The sequence below is a fragment of the Scyliorhinus canicula genome, chromosome 1, assembly GCF_902713615.1.
Source record: "Scyliorhinus canicula chromosome 1, sScyCan1.1, whole genome shotgun sequence".
Classification (NCBI taxonomy): domain Eukaryota; kingdom Metazoa; phylum Chordata; class Chondrichthyes; order Carcharhiniformes; family Scyliorhinidae; genus Scyliorhinus; species Scyliorhinus canicula.
The window spans coordinates 217820296-217834654 of NC_052146.1; the positions used below are offsets into that span (position 1 = coordinate 217820296).

At 49.3% G+C, this 14359-nt stretch overlaps 1 protein-coding gene across 3 annotated transcripts in view; it reads left to right on the forward strand.

Moving 5' to 3' along the window:
- LOC119971744 (WD repeat containing planar cell polarity effector) overlaps nt 1–14359 on the forward strand; it is a 248136-nt gene that overhangs the window by 89492 nt on the left and 144285 nt on the right. For all 3 annotated transcript variants that reach the window (XM_038807780.1, XM_038807770.1, XM_038807790.1), the window contains one exon: nt 5329–5462. In XM_038807780.1, the coding sequence (XP_038663708.1) occupies nt 5329–5462 (134 nt within the window). The remainder of the gene's footprint in view (nt 1–5328; nt 5463–14359) is intronic.

Below are 14359 nucleotides of genomic sequence, written 5' to 3' on the forward strand. Positions count from 1 at the left end.
GAATAATAAAACCGGTCCAGTTTGCAGAATGGGCGGAACCCGTGGAGCCTATCCTTAATCCGGATGGCTTGGTCCACCTTTGTGGCGATTTCAAATAAACGATTAATCGCTACTCTCAACTGGACAAATACCCAATTCCCCGCATTGAGGAATTGTATGCAAAGCTGGCTGGAGGACTCGTATTCTCAAAGCTGGATATGAGCCATGCATATCTACAGCTGAAGATGGACGAAGAGCCGCAAAATATTCTCAACGATAAACACCCTGAAGGGCCTTTTTCAGTACATAAGATTACCCTTCAGGGGTATCATCAGCCTGTGCAATATTCCAGAGGACAATGGATAATACTTTACAAGGGTTACCACAGGTCGCAATTTACCTAGAAGACGTCCTCATTAAGGGAAAAACAAGGGCAGAACACCTGCAAAACCTGGAGGAAGCCCTTAAGAGGTTTTCAGCAACAGGCCTGCGCCTAAAGGGGGAGAAATGTGTTTTTCTAGCACCTCAAGTAACTTATCTGGGGTGCAAGATTGACAAGTCAGTGCTACACCCTTTGGAGGATCGGGTAAGGGTGATTAAAGATGCCCCAGCCCCCACCACAATCCAGAGATTAAGATATTTTTTAGGACTGGTGACACTACGGAAAGTTGATACAGAACAGAGCTTCCATCCTGCACCCCCTACACCAATTACTAAAAAAGGGGCAAGCCTGGGAGTGGTCCGCCCGCCAAGACAGGGCTTTCAAGAAGATAAAACAACAGCTTTCCTCAGAGAACGCCTTGGCACACTACGATCCCAGGAAAGAGTTGGTGCACACTTGCAACGCGTCTCCATATTGCGCTGGGACAGTTCTAGCAGACAGAGGGCAAAATGGACAGGAACGGCCTGTAGCGTTTCCTTCCAGGACGTTAGCAGCAGCAGAACGAAAGTATGCCCAAATTGCAAAAGAAGGACTGGCTGTGATCTTCGCGGTGAAGAAATTTCACCAGTACTCACAGACCACAAGCCGTTGCTTGGCTTGCTGAAAGAAGACAAAGCGGTGCCACTAATAGCTTCATCCGAGTCCAACGCTGGGTCCTGCTAATGGCGGCGTACCAATATCAACTGGAGCATCGAACAGGAACTCGGGTGGCAAATGCCGAATCACTAAGCAGGCTGCCATTACCGAACACCCCGCCATTGGTACCCAGAATAGAAGAAACGGTGATGACACTACATTTCCTGGACACTCTTCCAGTGGCCGCACAAAACATTTTTTTGTGGACACAAAGGGACCCGGTTTTAGCAAAAATAAAACTCATGGTGCTAACGGGGGAGATGGAAAGACCAGGTGGAATTCCACCCCCTACTGGAGCAGAAGTGAGCAGATCACTGGAAGACGGGATACTGCTATGGGGAGCTCGAGTAATAGTTCCAAGTCAAGGCCGTCGAGCCATTCTGGCTGAACTGGGCACCCTGGAGTCTCAAAAATTAAGATTCTGGCCAGGAGCTATGTCTGGTGGCCGGGCCTGTACACAGACATAGTGGCATCGATAGGTCAGTGCCAAGAATGCGAACAAGGGCAGAAGGCAATCCTGCTGCACCCATGGAATTGGATAGGTAGACCATGGTCGCGACTTCATGCCGATTTTGCAGGCTCGTTTTATGGGTTCAATGTTTTTTGTAACAGTAGATTCCCATTCCAAATGGCTGGATGTCTACAAAATGAACCCAGCAAACACAGCAACAACCATCGAAAAACTTCACACCACGTTTGCAATGCATGGTATCCCGGAGGTGTTAGTTTCAGATAATGGATTGGTTTTCACCAGCCAGGAGTTCACATAATTCATGAAGTCAAATGGTATTCGGCTCATAAGGATGGCACCATACCACCCGGCATCAAATGGGTTGGCAGAGAGAGCCATCCAGACCCTCAAAGTCGTGTTGAAAAAACAGTTAGCAGCATCAGTAGAGACTAAACTGTCATGCTGGCTATTCGACTGTAGGACAACCACACGCCACAACGGGAATAGCCCCGGCGGAGCTACTCATGGGCAGACAACACTGAACCAGGCTGAGTCTATTATTCCTCCATTTAGGTGGATGAATGACACCAAGAGGTCCATTGCAGGGGCCACGACAACACTCGTCGAGAAAGGCAGTACAACGTGGGTGAAAAGGTATGGGTCAAAAATTATGCCAATGACCCACATGAGTAGCAGGACCGGACAAGGCCAGGACCGGACCTGTGTTGTATGAGATACGTGTAGTAAAAAAGAACCTGGACCAGGTGTGGGCCTCAGATTTATTTCCTCCCTGGAGCTGCCTCTGACCAGCAAGCATACTGAGGACCGTGGAGAGTCTTACCCGACAAACTATTCACGCCCCTCCGGCACCACGGGTGAAGACATTAGACTCGGATATGGACACCATGGATGGCGCCGCGGCTCTGCCGCCGGAGGAAGAGGATGAACTGCCCCTCAGGAACTCTCATCGAAAAAGATGGGCACCTAGTGGAAGATCTGGACTCGCACAGAAATGAAGCAGGAGACCAGTGAGTCACGAGGACCACAGGAGCTCCTCGGACTTTGGAGGGGAGGGGTGTAATGACTTGGCCAGGCCTTCGAGATTGGCCAATTGGCATAAGAGTTCCTTGATTAGTGGCCCAATCAGGGATCCCCTTTTTCTGTATATAACAGGGAGTGTCAGATCCTCTGCACTCCCAGTGTAGACAGCAAGCTGAATGCACCTGGTTGTTCTTCTGTTGGTTTTGCAAATAAAAGGAATTCTGGTGAAGGGACTTCTGCCTCCATGGATTTATTACAGAATGGATGGTGATGAGGATTGGGAGGGAAATGAAGAGCAGTGAGGAAAAAAAGTTAGAGTGGGGAAAAGGGGAGTGGGAAGAAGGAGGGTTAAAGCATAGGGAAAAGAGTGAGCCGGGTAGAGGAGGAGAAGGGGTCAAATGTTGCCTTGGGGACTATGCTGGTGATGTCTTTTTTAAATCTGAAGGTGGGTAGTAGTGAGATTTTTCAGCATGCTTTTTCCTCTGTGGTGGGCAGATGAGTCCTGGTTGAAAATTGATGTGCAGGCCTCTTGAAGTGGGAGGGTGCCATGGGGGGGGGGGGAAATGGAGTGTGAGTTGCTTCAATTTTGAGGACTGTTTATCACTCAGCTGGTGGGAAGAGGTGGGCATCGGTGGTGGGAGGAATGGTTGGTGGTGATTACTTTTTCTTCAGCTGCAAACTGTTTAGGCTAAAGATCTTTTACACATTTTTCCAAAAAAATCATAAGCACCGAAAGAGGCCATCCTGCCTATTTGGAAGAACTATATTAATAGTCCCTTTTTCCTTTCTTTTTCCATAAATCCACACCTGTTCCTTTTCAAGTATTTGTCCAATTCCCTTTAGAAAATTGTTTGTGAACCTGCTTCTACTGCCCATTTTCGGTAGCGCATTCCGAATAATAACTTTGTGTTTATAAAAACCTCTTCAAAAACTCTTTGCCAATTATTTTAAATCTATGTTTTGTAGTTACTGGCCTTCCTGCCACTATTAGGTTTCTCCTGATCTGCTTTATCAAAACCCCATACAATCTTGAACATTTCATTGAATTTATCCATAATTTTCTCTGTTTTAAGGAGAACAATATCAGCTTCTCTGGTCCCCACATCACTGAAGGCCTTTGTCACTTTCTTTTCAAAATGCTCATGTACATTAATCGTGTGCCGTTTTAAATCAGTGATAGATAAAGTGTAAAGAAGAAGGTTTTCCTGGGAGGGAATTTATCAACTCAGGCAAAATTTGCATTTTTCCCTCTCGAATATAAGTGTTGTAGGTCACTTTGTAAATGTTAACCAAGCAGATTTAGGTTATGGATAATATTTTTCCAGCAGTTGATATTGAGTAATGTTTGAGCCATGCCACTTCTGTAATAAATGATTTTTTTGCTGCAGCTTGGTTGCTAATCCCGACGTTTGACGGCACAGTACACAGAACTCTAATGGTGATAATATGATGATAGATGTCAGCTGTGCTAACATTATTTACCAAGTGGTAGAGAAGGCTAGCTTCTCTTGGCATGCATTCAACTGTCTATTCACTAGTCTGGGCTATCGCTACATTGCCAGCAAACTGACTGCCAGTGTTTCTTTGTTTTAAAATGAAATTTAGAGTAGCCAATTCATTTTTTCCAATTAAGGGGCAGTTTAGCATGGCCAATCGGGATTAAGGGTTGGTTGGTGGGCCCATGTCGCCCGCCGCACTCAGTGTGATAGAAGATTCGGGCCGGAGGGTGACTGTCCAAAGGTTGTCAGCCGCCCAGTGCAGGGTGCACATGAGGCGCTCTGTAGCGGGGTGCGGTGCTCACTCGTGCCTGACACTGTGTCGCCTCTCAACCCCCTCTGGGGGACTCCCGGAATCTGGCACATCATAATTGAAGGTTCTTTTATTTTTCTGCCTTCATAGATAGTTCAGGTAGTGCCCTATTGCCCCCCCCCCCCCGCCTCCACCAAAACCCTGACTCCCTCCCTCCCTCCCCACCACCCTCCTTTCCCCTTTCTCCCCACCACCCCCTTCCTTTCCCTTCTGTTGGTACAGAGGTGAGGGTATCTGGTTTCTCCAACGCAAAGTTTAGTGCTTGTACCATTTGTTTTTTGTACAACTGTGTTGTGAACTGTTTTAATAATCAGAGTATCCACCCCCTCTCCCCATACATTGGTACTGAGTGGAGGGTACCCTGTTTGTCCAACACAAAATTAGTGTTTGTACCATTTGGCCTTGCCTTGTATATATTTTTTTACTGTTTTAATAAAAAGATATGGTCAATCTACCTACCTTGCACATCTTTGGATTGTAGAGGTAAGACCCACGAAGGCACAGGGAGAATGTGCAAACTGCACATGGATAGTGATTCGGGGCTGGGATCGAACCTGGGTTGTGAGGCAGCAATGCTAACCACTGCGCCACCGTGCCATACAACCGCCGGTGTTTCTAAAGTTGATAAAGTTATGAACTTTGGAATCAGATTTTTTTTTTTAGAAATTTAGAGTACCCAATTATTTTTTTCCAATTAAGGGGCAATTTAGCATCGCCAATCCACCTAACCTGCACATCTTTGGGTTCTGGAAGTGAAACCCACGCAGACACTGGGAGAATGTGCAAACTCCCACGAACAATGACCCAGGGCCGGGCTTCGAACACGGGTCCTCAGTGCCGTAGTCCCAGTGCTAACCACTGTGCCACATGCCGCCCTGGAACCAGATTTTAAATGAGTCAGACTGTGGAAGAGCAAGAATATGGAAAATAATTGAGTTTCATGGTTTTAATTATTTTTGGTTTTGTTTAGCTGTACTTGCAGACAATTTTATGATCATAGCTTTTCTGGAGACAGGCAAACTTTGCTTTGTCCAATTTACAAAGAAACAAAATTCCCCAGAGGTCGACAGAAGAATTGAAAAGCTTTCCTCTTCTGATCTTAAGGTATGTGTAGCTATTCTGAAGAATTTTACCTGTATTGACTTAATTAATTTATCCTTTATATACCATCAGACAGATTGGCCATGCGTGGAAATCACTGGGAGTGTGTCCTGCCAGAGTATTATACTCTAAAATAATGTAAGAGCTGTTAGCTCTTTTGCCATTTGAACCTAGTTTAGCGACATTGTATAAGCAGAGACAATCTGCAATAAAGGTTTAATTTATATTCAATGGCGGGGAAGCTTCTGGAAACAATAATTTGGGACAAAATTAATAGTCACAAGACTTGTTTTTAAAAAAATGTATTTTATTACAAACGTGTATCAAAACATTCCCTACCTTTCTACCTCTCTTCAAACCCCCCTGAAGAGCCCCTTAACTCGTACTTTATCTTCTCTAATCGCAGGAAGTCGTACAGGCCACCCAACCAAGCCGCTACCCCTGGTGGCGATGCCGACCGCCACTCCAGCAAAATTCTCCACGGTGCAATCAGAGAGGCGAAGGCCCTTGAAAATACCATCCCCCCCCCCCCCCCCGGCGCGCAAACCGCAGCGGGAAGCCCTGCCTCATACTCCTGTGTAAGTCAAAGCTTTGTGAGCTCATATCATTTGTCCTCACCCTCGCTCTTGGTGCCACATACAGCAACCGCACCCACGCCACAAATCTTGGCCCAAACCCAAACCTTCCCAGAACCTTGAACAAGCACCACCACTCCACCCGATCAAATGCCTTCTCCACGTCCATGGACACCACCACCTCTGGTACCAGAGTCCCCAACGGCTTCAACACCACATTCAACAGCCGCCTTAATATTACTCGCAAGCTGCCTGCCCTTCATGAAACCTGTTTGATCTTCCGCCACCACCCCCGGAACACACTCTTCCATCCTCCCCGCCAGTAACTCAGCCAATACTTTCATTTCCGTGTTCAGTAGTGATATGGGCCTATACGACCCACATTCCACCAGGTCCTTCCCCTTTATCGGGATTAGTGTCATTACTGCCTGCGTCATCGTCCCCGCCAACTCCGTCTTCTCCAGTGCTTCATTAAACGCCCCCAACAGATGTGGGCCGGGATTCTCCGACCCCCCCCTGGCGGGTCAGAGAATTCCCGGGGGGAGGCGCGAATCCCGCCACACCGCCGGCTACCCTATTCTCCGCCTCCGTTTTCGGGATTCCCGCCATGCCGGTTGGGGGCCGTTGACAGCCCCCCCCCCCCCCCACTGGCGATTCTCTGGGCCCCGATGGGCCGAGCGGCTGTCCAGATTTGGCCAGTCCCGCCGGCGTGAATTATACACCTTGTGCACGGCGGGACCTGGCAGGTAAGTGTGCCTGGCCCACGATCGGGGCCTGCCGGTCTGCACGCGGGCTTGTTCCGTGGGGGCACCTCTGTTCTCTGCGCCGGGCCCCTGTAGGGCTCTGCCATATTGCCCTCAGGTAGGCGCGGAGAAGAGAACCCCCCCCGCATGCGCGGAAACACACCAGCCGGTCTGCACGTGCGCGGAAATATGCCGTCCGTTCCGCACATGCGCGAACCCGACCCTGCCCATCGGCGCCGGCTGGAGCGGCGCCAACCCCTCCGGCGTCCACCTAGCCCCCGAAAGTTCGGAGAATTCCTCACTTTCCAGCGCTGTTGATGCTGGAGTGGTTGGCGCCGGTTTTCCCACCGGCGTTGGGACTTCGTTCCCAGAAGGCAGAATCCCGTCCGAAGTGCCAAGTCCGTCGCAGATTCCTTTATAAAATTCCGCCGGGTAGAATTAGAAAGCTGCTACTACAGAGATGAAGACAGGCAGGGGGTTTGGGTCTTCCGAACCTGTTGTTTTATTGCTGGGTGGCGAATGTGGAGAAGGTACGGAGCTGGGTTAGAGGGATTGACACCCAGTGGGTTAGAATGGAGGAGAGTTTGTGTAAGGGTCGGGATTGAAGGTGCTGAGAACAGCGCAGCTCCCGACGGCCCAGGGGAGATACTCAGTGAGTCCGGTAGTAATAGCTTCATTGAGAATTTGGAGGCAGTTTTGCCAGCACTTTAGGTTGGGGGCAGGGTCAAGGGAAATGCCGATTCGGGGGAACCATAGATTTGCGCCAGGGAAGTGGGATGGAAATTTTCAGAGATTGGAGGAGAAAGGAATTGGGACACTAAAAGATTTGTTTCTTGGGGGTTGGTTTGCAGGACTGAGCTGGGAGCGAAGTATGGGCTGGAGCAGGGGGAAATATTTAGATGCATGCAGGTTCGAGACTTTGCCAGAAAGGAAATACAAAGCTTCCCGGTAGAGCCGGCCTCCATATTGCTGGAGGAGGTGCTGTCGACAGAGGGATTGGAGAAGGGGGTAGTGTCGGCAGTTTACGGGGCTATTTTGGAAGATGAGAAGGCACCGCTGGAGCAAGGCAAAGTGGGAGGAAGAGTTGGGAGTGGGGATGGAGGAGGGGTTCTAGTGTGAGGTGCTCCGGAGGGTGAACGCCTCCATCTCATGTGCGAGGTTGGGGCTGATAGAGCTGAAGGTGGTATATAGAGCACACTCCACAAGGGCGAGGATGAGCCTGCTCTTTGAGATGGTAGAAGATGTGTGTGAACGTTGCGGGGGAGGCCCCCCCCCCAACCACGTTGATATGTTTTGGTCCTCTCCAAAGCTGGAGGATTACAGGAAGGAGCTTTTTAGGGTAATGTGTAAAGTGGTGCACGTGAAACAGGACCCGGGCCCTCGGCAGGCCATATTCGGGGTGTTGGACCAGCCGGGGTTGGAAACGGGCATGGAGGCAGATGTTTCACCTCGTTGATTGCCTGAAGGCAGATCCTGTTGGGATGGAGATCAACCTCTCCACCCTGTGCCCTGGCGTGGCGGGGGGACCTGCTGGAATTCTTGACTCATGAGAAGGTCAAATTTGAACTGAGGGGAAGGATGGAGGTGTTCTACAATTCATGGGCATTATTCATTATGCACTTTCGAGAATTGGATTACATCGAACATTAGGGGGGGGTTTGGGAGGGTTGGGGGGAGGGGGACTGTATGTGTTAATGATGACTATGGGTGACTCCTGATTCCTTTTTGTTATTTGTTTATGTTAAAATGCGGGCTGCTGTTTGGGGGTTTGGTGGGAGGATGGGATTGTTGTTATCGATATGGCGATTGACATTGCATTCGTTACTGATTATTGTTTATTGTTAGTGGGTGTAAATTTGGCAAAACATATGAAAAAGGAGGAGAATAAAAATATTTATTTAAAAATTCTGCCGGGTACCCATCCAATCCAGGGACCTTCCCCGACTTCATGCTCCTGATACTGTCCAGCACCTCCCTCAGCCCAGGGGCTCCTCCAATGCCTGCCTGCCTCTTTGCTTCCTCCACCTGGGGAAATTCCAGCTCATCCAGAAACCGCCCCATTTACCCCTCCTCTCCCCCCGGGTCTGCCTCATGAAGTCGCTGGTAGTAATCCCTAAATGGCTCATTTATCTTCTCCGGCTCTGACACCACATCCCTAGCCTCAGTCCGTATCTTCAATATTTCCCTGGATGCATTCTGCCTCCGCAGCTGGTGCGCCTGCATGCGGCTCGCCTTCTCCTCATACTCATATTGCACCCTTCTTGCCCTACGCAGTTGCCCTTCTGCCCTCCCTGTTGTCAGCTTGTCAAACTGCCCCTGCATCGTTTTCCTCTTCCCCAATCCCTCCACGGTGGGCACCCTCGAATATTCCCTGTCCACCTCCACTATCTTCCTCACGAGGCGGTCATGTTCCTTTCCCTATCCACACTAGGCCTTAAACAAAATAATTTCCCCCTGGGCCACTGCCTTCAGTGCCTCCCAAAAAATGGCTACCGACACCTCCCCATTCTGATTGCAGCCCGCACCTTATCAGAAAAACCTCCATAACTTCGAGTCAAACTCCCCCCAGGTTCTGAAAGCACCATGGATCCACCATACCCATCCTCTCCCCATCACTGGGGCTGGTTTAGCTCACTGGGCTAAATTGCTGGCTTTTAAAGCAGACCAAGCAGGCCAGCGGCACGGTTCGATTCCTGTACCAGCCTCCCCGGACAGGAGCCGGAATGTGGCGACTAGGGGCTTTTCACAGTAACTTCATTGAAGCCTACTCGTGACAAGTGATTTTCATTTCATTCCCCACCAGTTCCCTTGCCATTTTTACCCTACCCGTCGACCCGGGGTTCGACCTATTCACCCTTGGCTCGAGGACACAGTTAAAATCTCCTCCCATGATCAAATGGTACGTGGCCAAGTCCGAGATTGCTGCCAACAACCTCTCATGAAACCCACATCATCCCAATTTGGGGCATACACATTTACCAACACCACCGGTGCCCCTTCCAATGCCCCACTCACAATCGCATATCTCCCAACCGGATCCCTCACCTCCTTCGCACTCGTAAATCCCATTTTTTTTTGCTCATTAAAATCGCCACTACCCTCAATTTCGAATCAAACCCTGAGTGAAAAACCTGCCTGACCCACCCCTTCCTTAACCTAACCTGGTCCTTCACACGGAGGTGCGTCTCCCGTAGAAAGGCCAACCCCGCTTTCAAGCTCCTGAGTTGGGTGAACACTCGCGACCTTTTAACCGGCCCATTCAGTCCCCGGACGTTCTACGAAACCAGCGTTACCGGAGGCTTATGCCTCCAATCCCCTCTACCGTCTGTCACCTTCCCCTCTTAATTCCTGCCCCTTTAATTCCGCCCTATACCTAGCCCACCCCAGATGGCCCCTTTCTCCACTCATCACCATGTCATCTCTCACCCCCTGCCATAGCGCAATAACCCCCCCCCTTTCCCCCCTTCTTCCCCCCCCCTCCTCCCTCCCCTCTCCCGGCCACCCCTCGGCCTTCTCCCCCACTACCTCACTTCCATTCACCAGCGTAACCTGCTAGCGCAGCAGCCCAAAGGCACTTACCAATGACCTACCACACCCCGCCTCAGCTCAAGGCGGAAGGCTCCCTGTTGACGTTCCCCTCCCCCTCCCAAACAAAGACTTCTTTGGATTTGGATTTTGTTTATTGTCATCTGTACCGAGGTACAGTGAAAAGTATTTTTCTGCAAGATCATTTAAGTACATGAAAAGAAAATACATAATAGGGCAACATAAGGTACACAATGTAATGACATAACACCGGCATTGGGTGAAGCATACAGGGGTGTAGTGTTAATCAGGTCAGCCCATAAGAGGGTCTTTAGGAGTCTGGTAACAGCGGGGAAGAAACTGTTTTTGAGTTTGTTCCTGCGTGTTCCCAGACTGAACTCCAGGCAGCCTTCTCCAAATGCAAACAAACATAGGCCCCTCATAATTTTCTACATCTCAATCATGTCCCCCTTCAGTCCTCTCTGCTCCAAGGAAAACAATCCAAGTCTATCCAATCTCTCTTCATTACTAACACTCCCCAGCCCAGGCAACATCTTGGTAAATCTCCTTGATGTACCTTCAATTACCACGAGACGAGAATGGTGAAACAATCCAGGCTTTATTGCACAAGATGTTGTGCTTCCCGCAGCTGAGACCAGAATGGAAGCAGCGCAGGAGAGCATACACTTTTATACGCCGCCTGCTGGGCGGAGCCAGTAGGCAGGGATTTACCGCCGTACCTGTAATATACAGGCAGTGCCGTAATACATACAACATATCACTAGTGGTGTTTACCACATTCATCCCCTGTTTTAAAAAAATAAGTCCGGCGGGGGTGGGTGACAAAAACATTACAAATTAAGCCTGTCGGGGGGCTTTGACCCTCCCCCGTAATTGCCTCAGTCCTGGTGGTGATGTGGGCGCTGACATGGTCACCTGCGACTCCGGGAGTGTGTTGTCCTCATCTTCGTCACCCCTGAGTGGATCCAGTGGGAGGACGGATCGCGCTGGGGTGGGGGCTACAGTGAGGTTCGCTGGAGGGAGGGTGAGTGGCGCTGGGGTGAATGAGGCAACCGGGGGAGGGGGGAAGCGGTGCCAGGTCAGGGGTCGTGGTTGGGGACCCAGCGGATGCCAGGTCCCGGAGGGAGACTGTGTCTTGGTGCCCGTCGGGGTGTGCCACGTAGGCACTGTCCCTAAAAATGGTCCCAAAACCCCAGAAATCTAAAGCTCTCCCTCCTGCACCATCTCCCATCTCTCCAGCCACACATTCATCTGGACTAACCTCCTATTTCTGTACTCACTATCACATGAGACTGGAAATAATCCAGAGTTACTACCTTCTGAATCCTGTTTTTTAATCTACTTCCTAGCTCCCTAAATTCTGCTTTCAGGACCTCATCTTGTTTTCTGTCTCTATCATTGGTACCAGTATATACCACAATATCTGTTTATTTGCCCTCCTCCTTCAGTATGCCTGCAGCCATTCAGTGACATTCTTGACCCTGGCACAGGGCGGCAACATACCACCCTGGAGTCTCTTTTGCGGCCACAGAAATGCCTGCCTGTTCCCAAGCAGAAACTTAAGCAGGAGAATCCAGTTAAGAAGGTCGTGCAATGCTGGTCTGAGTCTACAGAAGAGCTCCTATGCAACTGCTTGGAGTCAGTAGACTGGTCCATATTCAGAACTCAGCGGCCAATCTAAACGAGTATGCCACCACTGCCAGATTGTCATCAGCAAGTGTAGAGACGATTGCATGTCAAAAAAGATAGTACGCACGGAGGGCGGCATGGTGGTGCAGTGGTTAATATGCTGCCTCACGACACTGAGGACTCTGAGTCGATCCCGGCCCCGGGTCACTGTCCATGTGGAGTTTGTACATTCTCCCCATGTCTGCATGGGTCTCACCCCCACAACCCAAAGATGTGCTGGATAAGTGGATTGGTCATAATTGCCCCTTAATTGGAAAAAAAAGAATTGGGTACTCTAAATTTATTTTCTATATTTTTTTTAAAAAGAAGGTAGTATATACGTTCCCCAACTGGAAACCATGGTTTAATCGGGGATTCACTCCCTACTGAAGGCCAGGTCTCAGGTGTTCGAGAGGCGACACTGACCTATACAAGAAATCTAGGTACAACCTCCGCAAAGCTATTGGGGATGCCAAGAGACAATACCAGATTAAGCTAGAGTCGCAGACTAACAACACGGACTCTTGTGGTTGTGGCAAGGCTTAAACAACAAAATAAGCCACAAAGCAAAGCTGAGTAGAATCTTCGGCAGCAGTGCACCCCTCCCCGATTAACTCAATCCATTCTATGCTCGTTTTGAGCAGGCAACCAAGAAACCGTTGTTAACTGCCCCAGCCGTCTCGGACACAAACATTCGTACTGTCATAGCTTCCGAAGTCAGATCGGCCTTCTTGAAAGTGAACCCTCGGAAAGGGACGGAGTCCCTGGTCGTGCACTCGGAAACTGTTCACTACTCTGTTCCGAGGTCCCCACATGCTTCAAGAAGACCACCCCCATACCGGTGCCTCGATGACTATCATCTGGTGGCCTTGACATCTATCATTTATGAAGTGCTTCGAGAGGTTGGTCATGAGACACATCAACTCCATACTCCCAGAATGCCTTGATCCACTGCAATTCCACACCCGGTCCACAGCAGACACCGTCTCCCTGGCCCTTCACAGATCCCTGGAGCATCTTGACAACAAGGACTTCTACATCAGACTCCTATTCATTGACTACAACTCCACCTTCAACACCATAATTACAGCCAATCTCATTTCTAAACTCCAAAACCAAGGACTTGGCTCCTCCCTCTGCAACTGAACTTCCTGACTCATAGGCCACAATCAGTAAGAATAAACAACGACACCTCCTCCACAATAGTCCCCAGTACCGGGGCTCCACAAGGTCGCATACCTATCTCCCTATTGTACTCCCTATACACACGACTGTGTGGCAAAATGTGGCTCCAACTCCATCTACAGGCCTGCTGATAACACAACTGTAGTGGGTTGGATCTCGAACAATGATGTGCTAGAGTACGGAGGGAGATAGAGAACTTAGTGACGTGGTGTAATGACAACAATCTCTCCCTCAATGGCAGAAAAACTAAGGAGCTGATCATTGACTTCAGGAAGCGATATATAGTGTACACACACACACACACACACACACACCTGGCCTGCATCAGTGGTGCCGAGATGGAGATGGTTGACAGCTTCAAATTCCTATGTGCGCACATCACCAATAATCTCTCATGGTCCACCCATGTTGATGCTACGACTAATAAAGCATAACAGCGCCTATACTTCCTCAGGAAACTTAAGGGAATTTGTCATGTCCATATTGAATCTTACCAATATTTATAGGTGCACCATAGAAAGCATCCTATCTGACTGCATCACAGCCTGGTATGGCAACTGCTCGGCCCAAGACCATAAGAAACTACAGAGAGTCGAGAACACAGCTCAATCCATCACAAAATCGCTTCTGCCCGCTGTTACCAGACTCCTGACTGACCCTCTTATGGACTGAACTGATCTCTCCACACATCTTCTCTACTGAGTAGTACTACACTCTATATGCTTCACCTGATGTGTGTATCTATGTATTTGCATTGTGTATCTATCATATGTCCTATGTTTTTTTTTCATGTATGGAACGATCTGTCTGGACTGAACGCAGAACAATACTTTTCACTGTACCTCGGTACATGTGACAGTAAATCCAAATCCTTACCATTGAATCCCTTCCACTATAGCCCTGACATACTTCCTCCTCCCGTCTTGTGCAGCAGACACACCCATGGTGCAGTGAAGTAGACTGCCACTGTTTTCCCTACATAGTCATTCCCAACAGTATCCAAAATGGTACATCTGTTAGAAAGGGGGATGGTCACAGAGGACTCCTGCACTACTCTGCCTGGTTGTCACCCATGTCCTTTCTGCCTGTTCAATCCTCACCTGCGTTGTGGCCACCTCACTGAACGTGCTATCTACGACCTGCTAAGCCCTTTCTACTTTAATAAATACTTTTATTGTTGTTT